The sequence below is a fragment of the Gossypium hirsutum genome, chromosome A02, assembly GCF_007990345.1.
Source record: "Gossypium hirsutum isolate 1008001.06 chromosome A02, Gossypium_hirsutum_v2.1, whole genome shotgun sequence".
Lineage (NCBI taxonomy): Eukaryota > Viridiplantae > Streptophyta > Magnoliopsida > Malvales > Malvaceae > Gossypium > Gossypium hirsutum.
Window position 1 is genome coordinate 16,631,787 of NC_053425.1, and position 11,194 is coordinate 16,642,980.

At 31.3% G+C, this 11,194-nt stretch overlaps 1 protein-coding gene across 1 annotated transcript; it reads right to left on the reverse strand.

The window, feature by feature from the left end:
- Positions 1-9,315: 9,315 nt before the first annotated feature.
- LOC107951390 (transcription factor bHLH96) lies at positions 9,316-10,791 on the reverse strand. Its single transcript, XM_016886438.2, has 3 exons — positions 10,165-10,791; positions 9,672-10,076; positions 9,316-9,570 (listed from the first exon to the last, which is right to left on the reverse strand). The coding sequence occupies exons 1-3, from the start codon at positions 10,777-10,779 to the stop codon at positions 9,478-9,480; spliced, it is 1,113 nt and encodes a 370-aa protein (XP_016741927.1). The 5' UTR covers positions 10,780-10,791; the 3' UTR covers positions 9,316-9,477.
- Positions 10,792-11,194: the final 403 nt, after the last annotated feature.

Sequence of the window (11,194 nt, forward strand, 5' to 3'; positions counted from 1 at the left end):
CTACTGAGAATACTGACTTGCAAAAAATAGGGTGCAGGGGATACACGGCCATTCCACACGCCCGTGTGTCTACCCGTGTGGATAATTCGAAGGCTATATTCCAGGCCAATTTGCCACCCTTAATCACTTATGCAGTTAAGCATAATTCATAGCATGCAACATGACATACTTAGACACTCAATATTCAACACTATAGCACTTTCACATTTTTATAATATCATCCTCTTGCACATTCCCCTTAATCACACTATATGAAAGCATTTTATACAAACTTAATACAAATCAACTTAATTATCAAAATTTCAAGTTGCACATTTATAATTATTGTCATATTAGGTTATTAAACCATTCTTTATCTTCTATTAATTAATCCATACATCTTCATACATCCACCAAGCAATTATATTCCACATCATCAAGACAATATCTCACCATATATCCATCACACAACTATATAGAACATCATTAATGCATCAACACATACATGCATAAACAATTAGATATTACAACCCAAGAATCAATCATGAGTCAAATCACATGGTTACTACAAAATGAATCATTAACATCATAAGCCTTCACAGTTTGGCCAAATAGCATGACACATACCACAAAAGGACTAAATCCCTTATACATGCCATACTCAAAATAACAAATTCACTATACCCAATGTTTTTTTGATAGTGTGATCGAATGCTTCGACAACTTCCAATCCTCGAGCTAGCTTGGTGAAACTACAAATGATGGAAAAAGAGAGGGGAGTAAGCATTTAAGCTTAGTAAGTCCACATGCAAATAATATGCAATATTAGTAAACCATAATCATGCAAGGCAAAATAACATAACCATCAAGATTATTTATCATTCAAGCATTCTAGCCCGTTTATCAAGTGTTTATATATATATATAAATATACTTTCTCATCACATATCATCCTTTAACAAGTCATCATTCATGAGTATAACGTATGTACCTGTACGTATCCGTAGTATATCAAATAACTTTACCTTAATTACCATGCCCATCTTGGGACTTTTATCGCATCTCATTATAACACTCGTTGAACACTTGGAATACTATTGGATACATGGAAACTTGCACATAAGTGCCACATAAACATACGTAGCCAAAGCTACCTCGTATTATACGACGCTCACAAATGAGCTACTCACGGGCTTGCTCATATAAGCTATCGATCAAGGTGTAACTACACGGGCTGCTCATAAAAGCTGTCAGGTATCAGACCACTCAAGGATTACCTAGGCACCGATAGGACACACAAGACCATTTCCCAGAACTCAATCACATGTATCACATCCATTATGAACTCATACAACTCAACAAGCTCGAATGCTCGCATCCATAATGAACTCGAACCACTCAACGAGCTTGGATGCCACATATATCACGAACCCGGACCACTCAACGAGTTTGGACTTCTTAATTCCTAGTGGCATGTCACTTGTATCCTAAATATTCCTAAGGTTCAAACGGGGTTTTTCTCACTTGCACATTTCACCTTTATTACACTTGCTCGTGACGTCGTGGATAGCGATCATAATATCATTCATGCTTACAATAGTACCATTAGACATAGCATACATAATAAGCAATAAAATAATTATCACATAATGTTAACACAACATAACGCACCACATTGTCACATTATTTACACATGTACTTACCTCGGTACAAAAATGATGATAATTGAGCCTAATCATCGTATACTTTATTCTTCCCTCGATTAAGACCTAGTTCACTTTTTTCTTGATCTATAATGCCAAATTTAACTTGTTTGTTAATCACATTACTCAAATCAATCCATAATTCATGCTTTGGTAAAATTACCTTTTTACCCCTATCTTTCCATTTATTTACGATTTAGTCCTTAGGCTCGCAAAATGAAATGCATGTATTTTCTTAGTTACCCAAGCCTGGCTGAACCTTTATTATGCTCATATCAGCCCATATCAGCCCAAATTTTCCTTTATTTCACATTATTACTACTCACTTTTACTCTTTTACGAATAAGTCCCCTTATTTGGTGTTTTCACTAAAAATCACCTAGTAAAAGATGTTTATCATGCATTAAACATTCATATTCCTCTATTAATCAACAAAATACATGCATTTACACATGATTCAAATTTCATACATGAACCCTAGCTCAAAATATAGCTAGAAATGGATAGATTATGTTTCAAAGACTTCAAAAATACAAAGAACGTTAAAAACGGGTCTAGGGAGCACTTACAATCAAGCTTGGAAATGTTGAACAAAACCTTAGCTATGGATATTGAGAAATTCAGCTAGCACATGGAGAAGATGGACATATTTTTGCTTTGATTTTCCCTTTTTATTCTTTTAATTACCAAATAACCAAAATGCCCTTAGGGTTTTTCTTTTAAATTTTTCCTATGCATTTCCATTTTTCTCCAAAATTATATAAATTGGTCAAATTTCTAATTAGGACCCTATGATTCATAATCTAAAGCAATTTCATGCTTAAAGCTTCTAAAATGCAAGTTTTGCATCTTATTCAATTTGGTCCCTAAAGTTCAATTAGTCATTTTATGCATAGAATTTCTTCATGAAACTTTCACATAAGCATGAATTCATATTATAGACCTCATAAGAATCATATAATAATTATTTCTATCTCAAACTTGTGGTCTCAAAATCACTGTTCTGACTAGGCCCTAATTCGGGATGTTACATGAGTATCCATCGAAATTTCAATGATTCAACGGATAAATTCTTGAAATGAAAAACTATGAGATTAAATGATTATATCTCGAATGTTCCCAAAATACGTGAAAGTTTGTAACATGATGTGCTCATCCATCCTTACTTGATGTACAAGTAAATTATGTGACTAACTTGCTTATTTGAATGTATGTCCTTAGGCAAATTGCCAATTTGTTGGAAAGTATGTTATTGTATGCTTATTTTAATGAATGTGATTGGTAAGTTTAATTCCTGTTATACGAACTTACTAAGCATTAATTGCTTACTAGGTTTTATTTTCTCTATTTATAGTGCTCGAGAAGCTCATAAAGGTTGGTGATTGGTTAGAGTATCATCACACTATCCACCAATCTATTTTGGTATAAAAAGTAACATTATTTTGGTTTAATGGCATGTATAGGTTAACTTGGCCAATGTTGGCAAGTACATAGTTGTTTGTAATTTAGCCATTGGAAAGGCTAATAATGGTTTATTTTGGTATATTATTATGAGGTTATATATATATATCATGATTAACATATATGCATGTAGTTGGTTAGATTGAATTAGGATAAAATATAAGTCCTTGCTACGAGGTAAGTTTGATCATATGAATGTATGTGATGTTATTTCATACATGTTATTGATGTTTGCTTGATTTATATGACTTGAATTGGTTGGAAAATGTATGTAAATGTTATTGTGGGTTGAAGGTTAAATTTGGGTGAGAAATAAGGCTAAGAAATGGCCTTATTTTGTCCACATGGGTAGACATAAGGGCATGTGTCTTGACTGTGTGTGACACGTGGCCTGGCACATAGGCATGTGGTTTGGCCGTGTGTCCCCTGCATCCTAAAATTGAGAAACAGAATGGTCAGAATTGGACACACGGACAGAGACACAGGCATGTGTCTCAGCCATGTGTGCTACAAGGTCTAGAACACGGGTGTGTGCCTTGGCCGTGTGAAACCTGCACCTAATTTGTGAAAATTAAATTGACCACACGGCCTAGAACATGGGCGTGTGCCAGGTCGTGTGGCACAAGCTAGAGAGTTACATGGGTAATGACACGGGCTGGGACACGACCGTGTGCCTCACATCGAATACCCACATGGCTTGAGACATGGGCATGTCACTTGGCTCATACGGGCGTGGTATTAAAGAAAAATTTTGAAATTTCACAAAAAATTTTCTGGGATCTCGATTTAGTCCCGACTTGATTCTAATGTTTAAATTTGGGCCTCGAAGGTCCATTCAAGAAATATTATAATTAGTTTCAGTTATGAAATGTAAATGACTTGAATTATATGAAATTATTCTGTAAACTTCGGTAATGCTCTGTAACCCTGTTTCGGTAACGGATACTGGTTAGGGGTGTTACATAGACAAAAACTTCTAAAAATGAGATTTATTAAATGATGAAAAAACAAACAAAAAATATATAAAACTTAAGATAACATGGGTCCAAACCGATTCATGAAATCATTTATTCTTCTAAAATACTCTAAAAAATAGAAACAGATTAAGAAGCCAATGAAGAGCCACCCATTTTCTAAAAGAAACTGCCGATGGTCAGTGGTATTTTAGTGAAGATAGGCATCATCATCTATTCATCACAATTTGTGAAGACGATAATGATACCCACAAAATAGATCTACAAACTAAAAAAAGGACAAGACACATGGAGTGAATGAGAATAAGAAAGAAAGAGACAGTTAATGGGCGAGTGGGCAAAACAAAAAGAGAAGAAACAACTACTTGAGAAAAAGAATTTAGGGATTATCCATTATATATAAATTTAGACTAATTTACTAGTAAATGACAAAAAAATAAAATATTTACTATACTAGACCGATAAGAACCATAGACGGAGTTTAATTAGCCGTTTCCCCTCTCGATAAAAAAAATTATCCTATAAACCCCCCATTTCATTTTTTTCCAATTCAATCTTAACTCTCTCTCTCTCTCTCTCTCTTATTATCAATTCCCTCTCAAATTCCTCTCAAAACCCACTTAAATTCTCTAATTTTTGTTTTGTTCTCTCAATTTTTTTATTTATTTAAATTATCTTAACATTTCCCTAAAATATTTTTTAAATTATCAATGGCAAATTCTGTAATTCGTCATGATAAGAACCATAGACGGAGTTTCGATTATGAATCCAATTCAATTTTCCAAGATTCGAATATATGATTAGTGTAAAAATATGATGTTTTTTAATTTTGAATTAAATTATTATTTAACATCTAAAAAAATTATTACAAAATAATTAATTAAAAATATCAAAAAAACCCCTAAACCCTAATTTAAATAAACAAAACCCTAACCCTTAAAAACAGTGATGGAAAAATCAAGAGAAAAGAGCTTCTTGCTAGAAGCGCTTTTGTTGACTTGGCGAAAAGAACTTCTTGCTGGAAGTGCTTTTGCTGAAAAATGGCAGAAGAAAGCTTCCAACTAGAAACACTTTTCTACGTATCACCTAAAAAAGCTTCTAGCTGGAAGTATTTTTTAAAAAAAAATAGTCCATTCCCGTCATTCTTCATTCAATCGATCTAATCTCGTAAATATATATATTTTTTTGGTATTTAATGATAAATTTGTGTTAAATTAATTATATTTAGGCATGGTTACCCACATCATCATTTAAAAGGAAGAAAAATATGTAATTACAAAGAGGAACAAAAAGGGATAAGAGAAGACAAATTTTATAATCAATGCAAGACAATGATAGCGGAAATTTATCATAAACTTTCAGCTTTAAAAATAAGATGACAAATCCAGACTTCATTGTTTATGAATGTCTGGCACCGGACACCATAATAATTATACTCTTTTATAATAATTAAAAAATCTAAACAAGTGATCTCATATCCAATGATATAGTGTAAAAGAAAATTATTTCTTTTTCACACAAAATTAAAGGTGAAGATGGGAGTAACATAGTTTAAATTCGTTTGGTATGAATATTTAATAATAGTTTTAATTATTACTTTATTCAAATTAAGATAAAAATAAAATATTTTATATTTTAATAACTATCATCTAGTATATAATATATTATCCTAAAAAATAAGATGTAGTCATTTGAATATTTAAAAAAAATAAAAATAAATAATGATAAGGTAATGATGATGATAATAATATCACCCCTATAATTCTTAATCTAATTTGGGATATATTATAAACAACATTTCGTAACACTATAGAATTTGAGGTGTAAACCAACTTTATAATCTTTCGATTATAATAGTTTTCAGTTTACTTATGCTAGGATGTTTCAATAGCAAACCAATGACCCTTTTTAGAATATGTAAAAAATAATATAGTTTTTATAAATTTAATTTTTTTATTAGGTTAAAACTTGCGTGAAATTTTTGGACTTGATAAGTTGAATAGTAAAACATATTTTATCCAATAATAAATATATAGCTATATTTTTAACAAAATAACATATATGGTAAAATTAAAATATTTTATTATTGTATAAAAATCTTTTATAAATTTATATAAAAATAATTTTTTAAACTCAAATCATGTATATGTGTTTGGAAAGTTGTAGATTAATTGGCAATTACTGGTAATTACCTATATAATTACCTCAATTCTTAACTTCACCTTAAGAATTGGATACACTTATTGGAGTGTTTCAATTACACTTAATTTATGAAACCTATCAATTTTAGTAGTTACTCAAACATATCATTGTTGTGCAATTACAAACAATTACACTCGAATTTAATTACTAAGGTAGTGTTTCGAAAATCACCTAGTAATTAGATTTAAGTGTAATTACTTGTAATTACACAAATGGTGACATATTTGGGTAACCAATGTAATTAGTAGGTCTCACTAAATTCGGTGTAATTGGAGCACTCAAATTATCCTTCCCAATTTTTAAGGTAGGATGAAAGTTGGAGTAATTATGTAGGTAATTACACTTAAATCCATTTCTTTAAAAAAACTTATACAACTTATAAAAATTATATTATAAATATGAATACATATAAGTATTTGAGATAGTTATAGTCAAAATTTTTTTATATTATAAATTCTAAAAAATTGTATTATAAAAATATTTTTATATTTTATAAAGTTCAAAAAATATATTATTTAAATCCTAAAAAGTAAAGCTAAAATAACCCCCACTTATTAAAAGAAACCATCTACTTTATTGACGCAATTTTTGAGTAATGCCTGTTAATATCTGGCACTACTTAGCTAAAAAATATTATCATGTTGAATGGCAAATTTTGATAACAAAAAAACTTTTGGACTCTGATTCTGGTTGATACTTTAGACGGCATCATTTTTCATATCTAAATTATTTATAGCTACATATCTTTAAGATTTGTTTGGATATAATCAAGGCAATAGACTTTTCAAGTTTAGTGGATTGAATTAAATTGGGTAAATTTTGGAAATATATCTTAAAGATATAAGATTTATCTTGAGCTCATTGAAGATATTATTCATGCCTATTATCTAGCTGTTTAATAAGAAAATTGATTGTAAGTCTTAATTACTTACAAATTTAGGAGACTTGTATAGGTAATTTATTGAGCTAAGAGCACTTATTCTTGTTCATTGAGGAACCTTTCTTATGAACGCATTGAGTAAAAAATCAAGTGTGTTACTTGATTAAAATCCTACGTTTTTAGGGGAGAAACTTAGAACAAATTTTTCTAGATCTTAAGTAAAAAAGTGGGAGTCTAATATGGTGAATGTTAGAGATTGAAATTACTTGTTGTACAAGTTCCTAAACTAGTGGATTATCACTTTGGGTAACACCCCGCAAATGTAGTGAAATCATATTGCGTAAACATATCATTTTTTTCTGCCTTGTTTATAGTTGGTGCCTAAAGCAGATGGCACTAGTCTTCGACACTCTTTTGACTTTGCTCAAACTTTGCTTGCAAATATCGTTTTAGAACTTTCAAATTTAAAAATTACTTTTTTTTAAAATATAATTATTTTTCAAAAAATTATTATTTTGTTTCAATTTATATATATATATTTTAAAAATATTATTTTAAGAAAATTATTTTCCACTCATATAAAATAATTATAAGTGTAAGGTATAAAAAAATTATTATCACTCACATAATCGATGAAATATAATCTAGCTATATTTAAGTACTTGATTGAATTAGTATTATAAATTAATTAAATATTAATTTAGCTAAAAAATGCACAAACCTCAAAATTTTAGAAATAACAAATTATTTTATAGGGTATTTATGTTTGTGAATAATTATATATATTTAAAAGAAAATAGATTATACTAGGTCGCAAAATGGATGAATGATTAAATTGAAAGATTTAATAGTTTTTATGAGTATATATATTTTTTAATCCTTAGTTTTGGTTTGATTTCATATATTTTATATATTTTTCCTTCGTGTAGGTGTCACATAATTTAGTGATATATTATGTAATTGAAAAATAGTTTTAGCTAGGATGTTTGTAAATATGTCTTCCTCTTTAATTTAATCTTATTTTTCAAAAGTTTAATATTTTTATAAAAATATTTAAAAATATTGTCAATGAAACTTGATAATATTGGTAACAACTTAAGTTTGAGATCTTAATCCTCTACATTTGAGTCTCATCATGCACTTGTGTCATGTGTGCATTCTCTCCCATATTATTCAATTATCTATTCGTTGTGCTTTATATTACATTGATTTTAATTCTCGTTATCGTATTTTTAATTGTACTCGTAAATTCATTAAAAAAATGTGAAATTTTTGGCATTAATCCATGTACTTTGTGTAAGTTGTAGATTTAATCTTTATACTTTGATTTGATCAATCTTAGTCATCATATTTTTCGAATTGGGTAATTTTTGTCTTTGTAATTTTCAAAAATTAAAATTTGAACCTTACCCAAATGGTAGCAGCTAAACCAATTTGATTAAATTATGTTTTTAGTCCTATAATATGCATAAAATTGTAGACTTAATTCATGTTCTTTAATTGTATCATTCTTCATTCTTGTAATTTTCAATTTTCGAAATTTTAATGTAGACGCAAGATGAGAATTTGTTTTTCTTTTTAGTAATATGTAAAATAGAAAGAATATATCCATTACTTTAGCCTAATAAAAGAACTTAAAAAAAAAATCTTCTAAAAGATTAACTGTTTTGAATAGATTAAGTTAGATATGCTGAATAGATGACGAGAGGTGTGACAGCCACAAATAATTAAAAGTTTGAAAAGCAAGTTAAATTCAGAAAGTAGATTGAAGAGGAGGATGGTGAAATTGCAATGGGCAAGCTACACATGAAATTATTGTTTTATTCTTTCTGTTTGGCAAGCTACACATGAAATTATTGTTTTATTCTTTCTGTTTTTTCCAGGAAAAAGCAGTACTATGTTTAACACTTAACAGGGGTGATTCCAGGGACCTCCCTAACATTACCATATGCTACTTACAACTATAAAACAAGTATATTTTTAATTCTATGCATGGCTATAACCCTTCCATTATTTGTACCAAAAACATAGTTATCATGTCGCAACCCGGAAGATCTGGAAATACCCCTGTTTTTAGTGTCTTATTTGATCATCAAGTTTTAAGGAAGACGCTATTGTAACATGCAATTTCTTCTCTTAATTAGGGGAAAAAAAAACACTGTAAATACTACATTGTATGTCTCCAAATTACAGGAAGTATTTGGAAGTTGCAAGAAGCTTGATAGCAAAGGACTATGGAATCCTTTAGATTCAGGCATTTTTGGAGCCACAAAATTTAGCTAAAAACCAGTTTCTTCTAGGAGTCTTACTAGCATTTGGTTAACAGCAGCTGCAATTTCATCCACAGTGCTCAAATGGCATCCTTCCTCTACCTGTCATGGTTTTCATCCATTGACTTTTGTTTTAAAAAAAGGGTATATCTTCGACTGAAAGATGAAAAGGGGTTAAATAAATTGGGTTGTTTTGTTCTAACCTTGACACTAACTGAATAAAGAGCCATTTCATTCATGGTTGTGACATTGAGGTGTTGAACGACGAGCCTTAGGCCTTGTAAACCAGCAACCAGTTTTAAGAGCTGCCTGGGTTGTTTCTTGGAGAGTATCTTAAGGTTTGCATGGCTCTCCACCATAGTCACTTCTATGTCCGCCACGCTTTCGGCCGTCGCGGCGGCCGCAGCCATGTGCTGTTGTTGATTACTGTTGCACTGAGTTGCACGAGTTGAGAACTGTGGAAAGGTGAAAAACTCAGCAAAGGGTGAAGAATAAGCATCATGCTGCGGTTGTTGAGTGGTTCGCTTATGAGCTTCCATCGACTGCAACAGCTGCTCTAATTCCTTAACAAAATCAATGGCTCCGCCAATTATCGACGCTTGATCGCCCTGAAAGTGTTACTTTTATCAGTCTACAATTCTTCTTAAACATGATTAATTAAAGCGTTTGTAAAAGAGAGATTTAATTTAAACTAACCCTTTGAACATATGAAGGCGGCATCAAGGATCTGAGTGCAGCGAGGTACTGGTTCATTTGTTTCCGGCGATTACGTTCAACGGTGATATGAGTCATTCTCTGATTCTCTAGCTCTTCTTTGTTCTTGCTGCTCCTTGTTCGTCGACGTTTTCGCCTACTGTTGGTGGTCGTCGTTGCTGGTGCCGGAGTTTCCATTAATGGAGGGAATCTTATGGGGCCGGGGAGAGATTGATCAACGGTGCAAGTTTCAGGTGAAGAATAAGGATCCCATTGATCCTTAGTGTGTTGCATGGTTGAGTTAGTGGATGAAGAGTCCCAATTTGCATGGAGATCATGATGATTGGGTTGCTGAAGAATCCCCAGAAGAGTTTTATCTTCATTCTGTAAACAAAAGTCAAAGCCAACTCCGCCGCCCACGGTGGAGAAATCGTCGAAAACATAAGGAAAGGGGTCTTGAGGGTAAACTACAGCCTCTAACGCCATTATCAAAAGCCCAAATCCTAATTGCTGTCGGGGGAAGGGGGGAGAAATAATGAAATCTGAAATTTCAGTAAAAGGGAAAATGGAATAAAAGTTGAAAAGAGGGGAACAAACTTCCCCTTTTATCATAGGCATCCGCCATGAAACAAAGAAAGTTGATGGACTTTTTAAAAGATGTCTAATCCTAAGAAAATTAATTAAAAACAAAAAACAAAAAAAAAACAAAAGCTACAGCATGGTGCACGTGAGATTACATTGAAGACCAGTCGCTGCCACAGAGAAAGATTCTCTCTATGCCACACTCCCCGAATTGGAGATACTAATACTTTTTCAGGATTGTCTTCCAAACCCCAAGTATAATCTATAATTAATCTTGTCTCTATTGAGATAATGGTACTCTTCAATTGAGTGTCTTTCATTCTACATGATATTCGTCAAAATGAGAAGTACTTGCTTAGTAAATAAAAATTTATGGTTGAAACCGTGGCTGTAGTGTTAACTACAAAATCAAAATTGCATAAATATAAAGATGAATATCGAATTTATTTAC